General features: G+C 46.4%; 1 protein-coding gene across 3 annotated transcripts in view; it reads right to left on the reverse strand.

Annotated features, from left to right (window-relative positions):
- zyx (zyxin) overlaps positions 1 to 12,500 on the reverse strand; it is a 30,663-nt gene that overhangs the window by 13,219 nt on the left and 4,944 nt on the right. For 2 of the 3 annotated variants that reach the window (XM_063199281.1, XM_063199280.1), the window contains exon 2: positions 893 to 1,094. In XM_063199281.1, the coding sequence (XP_063055351.1) occupies positions 893 to 1,079 (187 nt within the window). In that variant the 5' untranslated portion in view covers positions 1,080 to 1,094. Of the gene's footprint in view, positions 1 to 892; positions 1,095 to 1,498; positions 3,638 to 12,500 lie in introns of those variants that run through there. The other variant, XM_063199279.1, reaches the window with a different exon arrangement.

Raw genomic sequence — 12,500 nt, forward strand, 5'->3', positions numbered from 1 at the left:
GAGTGATGGCTTCATTCTGAACTACTTGGCCAAGCTGCCTAGTCAAGTCATTCTCAAACTGTGGGCCCTGAAGGTATTCCAAGTGGGCCTTGAAATCATTTTCTAAAAATGTAAATAGTGTTTGTATGTGTGTTGCTGTTGACTATTTCTTTTTATTGTATATTGGGTCAGAGGTGGGCCCTGAACATTCATGAAAATTTCAAGTGGATAAGTTTAAGGACCCCTGTGCTGCCCAGGGGTCCGTTTCTCGATTCTTGCCGTTGCTAACCGTCTTAAGACCGTCTTACCCTTGGATTTAGTGGTGAGCATCGCTGTCGAGAGAGAGTTGAGTCGCTCTTACGAAGGACTTTGCTAACGATGATAGCAAAGACGCTATCGAGATACGGACCCCTGGTCTGTGGCTCACTCATGAAGACATGAGAGGCAGCGTTATGAGTGCCACTGCCAAAGTCATTTATGTAAATAGGACTGCTTTTCATTCCAGGAAGTAGGTCTGAGCAGAGTTAAAATCCTGCAACCCACTTCCCTTCAAAATGTCACAAAAATTCATAACCTAATCCAAAATAGTATGTGCAACACAGGATGACCACCCACCCGAAAAAAAAAAACACCTAATCTAAAAGTCGATTTCAAATCGGTTCTGATGAATACAACATTCATGCCAGTTCTGTTCATGGATAAAGGATTTTTGAGAGAGAACATGACAACTACGTGTATATTTATTCTCATGTGCCATAAACTCTTCTCATTCACCCTTGATTCAATCTGTCCTTGATTACTCAATCCTCTCCTCATTCTTTCTTCGTTTTGTTCCACAAGTTGTGTGTGGATGGGAAATCAAAAGTACTGAAATTAGAAGGATTGTGTGGGTGCGCGTAAAAAACAAACATACCTTCACAGAATGACGGCGGGGGTGGTGGCAACTCTCCCACTCGGCCAATGACACCTGTGCTGACAACTGTGCCGCCTTTGGGTTTGGGCGGGGCCACAGAGGCAAACTTCTTTGGTTGGTTGTAGAAGGAGGGCGCGGTCACCTTGAGTGTCGTGGTCACCACAAATGGCTTGCTGCTGTCAGCCATGTTGGATATGGAGATCTGCAGGGAGAGGAGGAAAAGTAAAGGATGAATTAAAAACAAACTATAGACAACTATTCACCAACACCAATGTCCCATGCCTAAACCCTCTCCGATAAACCTACCCTTTACACCCATTTACTCTGTGTTCGACTAATAGAATGTCTCTTCTTTTGTAAGTACAGTGTTTTTTCCCTTTAAAAACCCATTACAAATGTGCTGCATGACTCATGATGAATGAAAAAAGTAACAAAAAAAACAAACAAACAGTGCATGTTTGCCTTGCCCTTTTTGCTTTCTGTATGATGGTGGGTGGATGATTTGGTTGGGTTGAAATATCCTACAATCTCTGCAGTGCCAAGGGCATGCACATGCATAAACCCAATTACACAGTTCACTGAACACTAGAACCTCTCTCCACTCACCATGTATGTCGAAGTTCAATGGTTTCAGAGAGTTAGGTGGGCGAAATAAAAGTGCAATCTCGAGTGAAATCTAAAAATACAGTACTTCCAGGAATGTACATACTACGTCAACTGATCAAGAACTCAATGGCCACAACATTTTCTTCTTTTCTCTGAAGAACACCTCTCTTCCTTAGACACACAGAGAGAGAGAAATACATTTCTCACTCTGTAACTGCACCCCCACCCCCAAAGCCCTCTGAGCCCCGTTAGAACGATGATGTCATGCTCTGACTACGGTGATCACATCGATACAATATGCCTATGGTTTCAACGGCACACAGACCATATACAGAATGAGCATGAATTAATGTGGAAAACAGTCCTTTGCAGAATCGGAATCAGGTGAGGCACAGGTAATGGTATTGACAAACTACCTTAAAACTAACATAAAAAACAACACCAAGAAAAAACACCCATATCTCTAACATCAAAAGCACTTAAAGCCCATTTGTCTCTGGTCACAAAATCTCTGCTCTGTCACAGTTATTCAAGTCTTTTGCAAACTACAACTATGTGTTGAAGGCAGACACCACACTGAAGAGAAATGTAACAATGAAGCACAGCGTGGAGAAGGTAACCTGATGAAAATATGAATAAGCAGTCAAAATGGTGTGTATGTCAGGGTGTGTGCTTGCAGACAGGCTAAACTGGCTGTGGTACGTAGGTACCTGAGGGCACATTATTTTGTTCTGTTTTATGTATAGTATAGGAATGCATTAATAACTGTTCTTCGCATGCCTGCTCTGCCCGTTATGAAACAGTATTTAGTTACAGCAGATATATGGTGCTGCTTTTAACATTCTCAGGTAGAGTTACAACCTCTGTAAAGGTTCACAGACAAAAACACAGTCCGCAGACATGCAAGCGATCCAGCTCAGAGGTAGGACTGTAGTGAACTAGAATAACCTTTTACAACACAGCACATTTTGTATGTTTTTTTTTCTCCTTCGTCTCATTTCCTTACATGGCTGAGATCACTGAGCAAACAATGACGGCTACACGCGTAATGACTTTTATTGGTCGACTTGAGGCGGAATGAAAGACCCACGTGCGTGTCCAGTGGAGTAAGGTTTCTCCCCAGCGCGCCATGGCAAAGAGTCTGGCGATGCAATGAGATATCCTCTGTGATTCAATTTATTATGATATATTAGCATGCTGTAAAAGCAAGACGATATGGCCATGATCTAATTTCAGGAAAACCATACACTGTAGTATGGAGGGCCGGAGGGCACACTGAAACTGGAACAGAGTATGGGTAAACAGCGGTTTGTGGACTGAATGAAAACCTTCTGTCTCGCCACAATTCTTTGTAAGTGGGCTATAGAAATAAACAAGCACCATTGCAGTCAAAACATACACTGTATTTGTATGGTCAGTGTCCTTAATAATCTACTCAGACATATATAGCCAACAAAATATATCATCACAGCATCATGAAGCCTAGGCACTAGGTCTTGTCTACTGTTTAGTCCTTATGGGGAGGCTTGTGGAGTGAATGAAACCGGTCCTACCAAAAAAATATTTGTAAGAATGCTATGAAATAAACAAGCAGCGTCATGTGGCTTGCAGCTTGCTCTGTTTTGATAATGTTTTATTACTCTTTAATAATCTAACTAGGCTGTATTATATATCCTACAAAGTATACCATCACAGCATCATGAAGCCTAGTATCTAGTGTCTACTGTTTGGGCCTTAGGGGAGCATGACTCTCTTGGGAATAGGTCCAATCCACTTCCAGATGTGGCAACAAACGCAGTTCCTGGAAAAAGTTAGGTCTGCATGCCTGACAAAGATCCAGGGTGATTGAAATATTGCTCGTTTTAAGTAAATAAAGCTTATTTTTGGAGCACAATTGGCAGTGTCCTTCCATTGCATGACACAATTGTCTGGCACCCACAAACATTTCTTTGCATGTGCCAGCGAACCCAACCGAAAACAACAAATGCAGTTCCTTCAACTATCACTCTGTCCCTTAAGATACATCCCTCTGCCAGATGAAATGTGCAATGTGAGAGTACAACATTCAGAATGAAAAGACCCCTATAAATAGTAGTCTAGAGCTTTGGGAATTGATTCTTCTGTAGTACATTCAACCCCTCCCCTGAGGCCCCTGTTTCAAACCCCTTCAACAAGAACAGCACAATTCCAAGTGAGCAGATTGAAGGGTCTCTGTAGGCAATATTGCACAACTGCTACAGTAACTAAGAGCAACCTGTAGCCATTTCCCAACTTGAAGGTAGCCTGCATCTGCCATGTTATGACCCTACAGACTACGCAGTCTAATCACTACCACCATTGCCTGTTTGTGCTGATATCAGACGGCATGGCCTAGTACGTAGTCATTTCAAACACTGTCTGTGCCGTATTATGCGGCAAGAGTAAGACTGCGTAGTAGGCTGATCATCTTAACCACTGTTTGTGTCTGCGGTGTGATGGCCCCTGGGGGTTTTATGTGTTCAAAAAGCACCACCCCTGAAGGCTCTGTGGCTCAGTGGGCGAAGACGCTAGACCATACTATTACACAGAGGACACGGGTTCGATTCTGGCCTGTGGCGATTTCTCGATCCTTCTCCATCTCTCTGTCTCCCCAGTCATTTCCTGTCTCTCTTTTCAATGTACCATCAGAGATAAAAGCACAAAAAGCTATAAAAATATCTTTTAAAAAATCAACACCCCAACCCCTTCACCTCCTCACCCTGTGGGGGTCTGGAAACAGAAACCCCAGCTGGCCACTTGTGGCAGTGGCAGCAGCAGGCAGTGGTGACGGTGTCAGCAGCTCCTAGTTTGCAGGCAACAGGCCCTCTAAAGAGCTCGGACAACGGAGCTGCCTCGCTCGCTCGCTCGCTCAAATATTTACCTCACACGTGTTTGCTGTTAAGGCTGTTGACGTTACCTCAGCCTCCAAAAAATCTCTCGCAGCCCACTAACCCTCTACCTCCCCCTCTACTGTGATTACCTTACACAGTCAGGCCATACACACACACACGCACTTGCTCGGCCTCCGAACCACATATGGATTCGTGCACTCTGTGTCATTACATAGCCACTCCACATGCACGCTACGTGCCTACGTGTAGTGTAGGCCAGAGAGGTAATCAAGACTGCATTATACATCCTGAAGCCCGATCCTCTCCGCGACCCTGTTTCTTGATGCAACATTTGGAACACAGTGGTTTCCTAAAGAGGAAAAATAGTCAGTGCATGAAAATGTGCTCTGCTATGTACTGTGTTCTCAGAACTAAAGTTGGCAGATGATGTCCTTCACCTGGATTGCACACACAAGATTTCGTGTGTGGCTTCAAAACATTATTGTTACAGTGAAGATGAATAAACACATTAAAGGAGCACTGTGCATTTTCAAGTAACCTCAACAAGCTAGTTGATGCTTAAATGAGTCATTAAAACGTGAATGACCCTTATCGACCACATCTGCGGTCTCAGGCCAGAAAACCACACTTGCAAAACATGGCCTCCCGGGTTGCAGCACAAAGTGTCAAACATCAACACTTTACATCACACATGTATTTTCATGACAGTGTCTCCCCGTAGTTTCTTTCCGACTAGGCACAAAGAAGCTGTTGTGTGAGAAACCGTTGATACAGTTAACATCCAAAGTTATAATATGTGAATCCTTAAAGTAAGCAGCCTTGTAGTCCGTTTTCATCTTCAATCACAATACATTACATTGTAATGACATTGGGTACATTCCAGGAAGGAAAGCAAATTCAGGAAAACCTTTCCCACCATTACATATTGATGAACCACTAGAACAACTGATTTTAGAAACACAATTTAAGGTGTAAATCCGACCATGTTGCTTTAGTGAAATATAGGGAATTGGACTTGCAGTCTCCTTGGCTACATAACATTCTGAGAGTCTATGTCCTGCATGACCTTATGAGAGTACTATGGCTGTTCTCTGTACAAGGACAGAGCACTGTTGCAGCCATTTGGCGTGGCTGTCCATCTTGTGTGTGTGTGTGTGTGTGTGTGTGTGTGTGTGTGTGTGTGTGTGTGTGTGTGTGTGTGTGTGTGTGTGTGTGTGTGTGTCTTTCTCCTATGGGCTCTGTGTAACTGTACAGGAGGGAGGCAGAGAAAGCCTTATCACCCCCGGCCACACCACCCCACCGCTGCAGACATATGCCTTCAGAGACGGCCAAGCTGAAGGCAGAGCAGTCAATCACACAGGATAGCGTAGGCAACTCCCATCACTCACATGCCAAAGAACACACCATCTTCACATTGGAGAGAGAGAGAGAGAGAGAGAGAGAGAGAGAGAGAGAGAGAGAGAGAGAGAGCGCAAGAGAGAGAGAGAGAGAGAGAGAGAGAGAGAGAGAGAGAGAGAGAGAGAGTGTGAGTGAGTGAGTGAGTGAGTGAGTGAGTGAGTGAGTGAGTGAGTGAGTGAGTGAGTGAGTGAGTGAGTGAGTGAGTGAGTGAGTGTGTGTGTGTGTGTGTGTGGCAGAAGGACCAGAGGACAATGCTTCTTAACTCTACGACCATGTTGAAGGAAGAGCACTCAATCACACAGGTTAGGATAGCTGCTAGGAGTGAGACGTGAGACATGTCAGGGTCTTAAACATGGCTTGTGTGACAGACAGTACGAATGTACTGTGCAGTATGTTTATACAGTATTTGGACGTGATGACCAGAGGATATTGCTACACACAGCTCCACTGAGTGGCCATTAAGATTAAGAGGGTGTGCATGTGTGTGGCCACAAACTTGTGTGAATGCATATGGCAGGGAGCGGAGGACCAGTGGATATTGCTGAACTCAGAGCCTTGCCCTCCCTGTGCTCAACCAGAGCAGATAAGGTACGTGCGCCCGGTGTGGCATGTCTCACTCACCCCACATGTTCGAAGTGATGCGGGGGGTGAGGGGGGCTGCAGGAACAGGGTTGGGGAGGAGAGGAACATGTACAAGGGGGAAACGGTGACAAACAGACTGGGAACAATTGTGCAGGGAAAGAGGAAGTGGTGAGGATGAGGAAGAGGAAGAGGAGGAGAAGAGGAAGAGGAGAGGGAGAGGAGAGGAAGAGGGAGAGGAGACAAAAACACAAAAAGATATGTGGGCATGTATGAAGAGAGGAGGCACAGGGTGGTAGGAAGAGAGGGAGGGAGGACACATGACAGGTCCACTTCAATATGTAATCTCCCATCCTTCCTGGTGCGTGTGGCCTCATGATGACATCGCAAGACGCCATTGATGATAGAAGTTTAATTCAATATCCAATTCAATATCAAAGCCAGATTCAAATGTCATTTTCTCATTTTCAATCGGGACACCGAATTGGGGAATAAGTCCCCCAAAGGTTGTTGTGCTTAGACTGACAGCGGGGATACTTCATCGTTTCCTTCACAGAGGCGGGCAGTCAGCTAAGCACGAGGCCACAAAAGCACAAGTTGAGGACGGGAGTTCGGATAATGGAATGGGCCCGGAGACACAAAAGAGTTGGGGACCAAGTCTACACATGGGCAGAAGAGGGGAGGGCATGTACAGCATGCAAGGAATGAGAGGGAGAGAGAGGGCACATGTATACAGTGAAAGGAGAGGGGGAGTGTAGCTGGACACAAAGTAGGTGTCAGAGACAGAGCACAGGCATGGAGGGTGGACTTCAGATTCTATGCCTCAGTGGATCCAAACCAGAGGTTCGTGAACCCCTAGAGGTGAGAACATTGCAGGGGCTAGGTGGAAAAATATAATTATAACAAAAAAATGCATGGAGCATAGTCACATTGGGATAGGGGAAAAGATATAGAGCCTGAGTGAGGGGGTACTCGTGATATGAAAGACTGGCGGTACACAAGACAAAAAAAGATTGGGAAACACTGCTCTACATAACCAAGCCTGAGCATGAGCCCAGCCCAGCCCAGACCTCTTCCCTTGATCTGGTCTCATGATAAAAACTTCTAATGTAGCCTATCTTCACTGAGTTGTTTTCTATTGATTATATTATATGATTACGTTAGGTATACAGCCTAAAGCTATTGGCCAATACGGTGATTACAAATCATACATAAATGTTATTATACAGCAAATTATCAATAGTCATCCAAAGTGCATCCTTTGCTTCTGCCCATAATTGTAGCATGTGGCCCGGGTCGGTTCAGACGGAGTGTGCAAGGCTTCATGTCAAGCCATGCTGGATGGGCTTGGTGCCCGAGGTGCATATCCCGAGTTCCGAACGTAAAAACCCTGCCACATATTTGCTGCAGCCAATTCCATGAACCCAATTCAATCCAGTTCGTCTGCCCGTTTGGTTTTGAACTGAGCAGTGCAAAATGGTAGGCCTACAAGCTTGGGGACGGAGGGGGCAAGCAGAGTTCAGTGGCTGGGCGAGTAGAGCACGGGTGAAACCGGAGCGAGCAGCGTAGAAAGAGTAGGATATCGCGGCCGAAAGTGGATCAGCGTTGGTTTGTTGTTGCAGCTCAATCAGCGTGTCATGTCCCATCAGAGTGGATTAAGTTGTGCTGTTATGACTGATGCTGCTGCCCGATAAAAATACGGCAAGGCCCGAAGGCAGCTGCGTATGGCCAGCTAGCAGAGCGCGTGTTTGTGTGTGTGTTTGTGTGTCTCATATTGCAGTGTATATTGCAGTGTATATGCGCATACGAGTGTGTGTGTGTGTGTGTGTGTGAGAGTCATCATAGGCAGACAGTTTGTCCATCTGGAGATGGAGATGCCATGTACATCCATGATCACTCTTACATTTCTGCTGTGATTTACCACAATATATGGATCTGTGTATCTTTTAACAGGCTGTGATCCAAAGAAAAGTATTAAAAATTAGTTAGTGTGTGTGTGTGTGTGTGTGTGTGTGTGTGTGTGTGTGTGTGTGTGTGTGTGTGTGTGTGTGTGTGTGTGTGTGTGCGCGCGCGTATGTGGGCATGAAGGACGAAAACAGAGAGCATGGGCATGCCATGGTTCGTGGTCCCCATTTCAGGGTTCATACAAGTGTCAATGTGGCTAAGGGCATTTTGTTTCCTATAAAGGGTGTTTTATTGTCGGCTCCAGAAAAGTGGGATAAAGCCTTTAACAGTTTTGACAGTCAGCGGTTCAGAGGTTACTGAAATATCACCCTGCCTGGAGCCACTATGTGTACTGCCTGTCATAGAGCTACAAGAGATGGGCCAAGAGGTTAAAAACACATAATATACAACACATTTTCAAGTTTCCCCCCTTAAATGGAAAGAAAATGCATTTAATGTGTTATTTAGATCAACACTAAACATTTTCCATCTTCCATCCAACATTTTCTACTCAACGGGCTGTGTCTCATTTGTGTGTCTTATTGAGAACCGCAGTGAGAAGGCCTGTGTCCACACACACACAAGGGCGGCACCAAAGCCAAAGGTACCTTTTCCAAGCTGACGACCCTCTTAAACGATTTTGGAAACAGTAAACATTAGTATAAGGTTGAAAAAACAACTTAGTGCTGCTCCAAGAGCAGCCCATTTACGGCTTGAATCATGTTGAGGCAGGACCCGGCAAGCAAGTGCGAACTATTCCAGTAATGCAGATGCAACCGAAAATCAGAGGGAATGGTGGAAAATTCCGGTCTTCACCGCGTGCTTGCTCACTCGCTCGCTCACTCATGACTCTCTGGCTCTGCTGTTCGCCAAGACTTGAGCTGGAGAGTAATAGTAAACGAAATGGAGCGATACAGAGGGACAGCGAGAAAAATAGACAGAGAGAGAGAGAGAGAGAGAGAGAGAGAGAGAGAGAGAGAGAGAGAGACAGAGACAGAGACAGAGACAGACAGACAGCAAGAGTGAGAACGAAATGGAGCAAAGCAGAGAGCTATAGCCCCTCATCTATGCCCTCTCTGCTACTCCAAAGAGCCACAGCTGGCTAAAATTAGCATGGGCCTTGAGTAGGCCTATTGGGTGCTGCATGCTGAGTCTTTTGGAGCTGGGCGATGGGAAAGACCTTTACATTTAGTCGCACCCATAAAAATGATTATTCCCCTATGAGACTGACACAACAACAAGCATCCTTATGTTTGTGGATTATATAAGGTGTCCTTCCTAGGACAGATGTCAACACAGTGCTCAGTGGGACAAGGCTGCAAATGCACACAGTGCTGTACATAAATATGCGCGCGCGCACGCACGCACGCACGCACGCACGCACGCACACACGCACGCACGCACGCACGCACGCACGCACGCACGCACGCACGCACGCACGCACGCACGCACGCACGCGCGCGCGCGCACACACACACACACACACACACACACACACACACACACACACACACACACACCACACACACACACACACACACACACACACACACACACACACACACACACACACACACACACACACACACACACACACACACACACACACACACACACACACACCTTAAACTCCCCTATTTTGTTCCTTTTAGCTCGGCCAGGCTGACTAATGCAGTGGAGTGGCTGGATGAAATATTTACAGAGCGTCGCCAAGAGAACTGAAGTGAAGGGGCCCCGATTCCCCTCTTCTCTCCACCTCCCATCCCACCCCTCTCCCCCTATCTCCCTCTCTCCCAGGGGGAGATATAACCTGGCTTGCTACAATATAAAACAGCATTGAATAATGACGCACATAGGCTCCTGGCCCGGGGTCAGTTAATAAGAAATTAATAGACTGCCAAAAGTAAATATATGGCTTTGTGAGCGCATAGGCCAGGGCACTGGGAGGGAACCGAGATTAAAGCTGTAGAGAGTCCAGCACTACAGCAAGCCCTGGGGAACAGTGGAGCACAAGGACTCATTTCCCTCCGTCTTTCAGATAGGCCTCAGACTGGAAAATAGGTTGAAGAAAAAGAAATCGAACCGAGAAGCATAACTGGTAATTGGTGGTTAATAATTAATTACTCATAGCTACTGATGTTCTTATATTAGGCTATCATTACAGGGTAACACAGGTACATTTATAAGTGTTTTTGCTCGCAAATATGTTGTCCCAGAATTATTCAGCAGAATGGTTGCGGTTGCACAGCTTAGTATTTCCCTCCTCCTCATGTGTGAGTGTGCATGTGCGTGCACATACAGCGCTTGCCTTCCCCCCGTCATGTAATAACATGCTGAGAGGGATGTCTAAAGTGACCCCAGCTGCAGGGCTCTCACAGGCGTCCAGCGCCGTGCCAATGGCTCTTACATGTTCCAACCACACTCACACAGCGAGATGCGGCCTAACCCGACACGGACGACTGACTCTGGCGGAGAGGCAGGAGTGGGAATGGAAAGCAGGAGGGCAAGATGAACAGCCTGCGCAACGGGGAAGGAGGCAGCAAGACAGAGAGGAAGAGAGAGAGAAAGAGAGAGTGAATGACTGGGAGGAAGGCAGAATGAGAGAGGTAGAAAGAAATGTTGACATGGGAGTGAGAGAGAGTGAGTAAGAAACAGAAAAGGGACAGGGGGCAATAAAACAGAAAGGGAAAAGAAGAAAGAATGAGAATAGGAGTAGTGGAACGGAAAAAAGTGAAAAGAGAGGAGCGGAAATGAACAGAGGAGAGGAAAAGAGAGGAGAATAGAGTAGGTGTTTGCCAAAGGAGAACAGCAGAGCATAGAGGAGAACTGGGAGGAGAGGAGAACAGGAGAGGAGGACACCAGAGGAACGAGGAGGAGATGGGCAGAGAACAGTGGAGCAGAGAGGAGAAGGCTAGAACGGAGAGCAAAGCAGAGCTGCAGACAACAGCGGGGGCCAGCAGCTGCTGTATGGGTCAGACACGTACGGATTCCAGAACTCTGACACAGCTCCCGTCACCTGACCCTCACGGCAGGACGTCATCACACACACGTAATGCACAACCCCTTAAACGAACGTGTGCGCGCGCACACACACACACACACACACACACACACACACACACACACACACACACACACACACACACACACACACACACACACACACACACACACACACACACACACACACACACACACACACACACACACACACACACACACCACACACACACACACACACACACACACACACACACACACACACACACACACACACACACACACACACACACACACACACACACACACACACACACACACACACACACACACACACACCTCATGACAGGATATCATCACTTCCACATCATAATGCACAGCATTCCATGTGCCCCCCCTCCCCCACCATGACCACCACACACAACCAATTTGAATCTACCCATCCCTTTCCCACGTTGCCAATGGAAAAACCCAAACCGCGGCTTACACTTTTTGTGCATCCTTTGCCCATGTCAGCAATGGAAAACAAAATGCTGGCAATGGGAAATTAAAGCCAAACTTCGTCACGTCACATTCTCTCTCGACACTTGATGACACTAATGAACTCTGCAGACCCCGGGCAAGGCACAGCAGCAGCGGCAAGAGCAGAATGTGCGTGTGTGTGTGTGTGTGTGTGTGTGTGTGTGTGTGTGTAGGTGCGCGCTCTGGGAAGTTGAAACTTTCCATCTTTTCACGTTGCTCACGCGCACCCGCACACACACACACACACACACGTCAGGGGTGTTTGCTTCCCTGTTTTGTTCGCCTCACCGGTACTTGCAGGTCAAACTCGGCAATCAGTGGTGGTGCACATTCTTGATCCAGGCCTACATCTGAGTTTATGGAAAAAGACTGTCTCAAAAAGAGCAAGTATGTGGGGACGACAGTACAATAACACTATTTGCTTCTGGGGAGACTCCATGTCAGCATTGTGACATACACCAGGAGTTGACCAATATGCACATACAGTAGGCCTATGCAGCCATTGATTCAAAAGACAATGGCGGCGTCTTGGGCTTAAAGTGGAAACAGAAACGTCCCTGTGATGCGTCACATCCTAGAACAGGGATTCTCAAACTGTGGTCCTGAAGGTTTGCCAAGTGGGCCATGAAATCATTTTTGTATTAAATCAACATAAGATTCATATTTGTGTATCATGTGTTTGTGTTGAC

Source organism: Engraulis encrasicolus, chromosome 5 (assembly GCF_034702125.1).
Source record: "Engraulis encrasicolus isolate BLACKSEA-1 chromosome 5, IST_EnEncr_1.0, whole genome shotgun sequence".
NCBI lineage: Eukaryota > Metazoa > Chordata > Actinopteri > Clupeiformes > Engraulidae > Engraulis > Engraulis encrasicolus.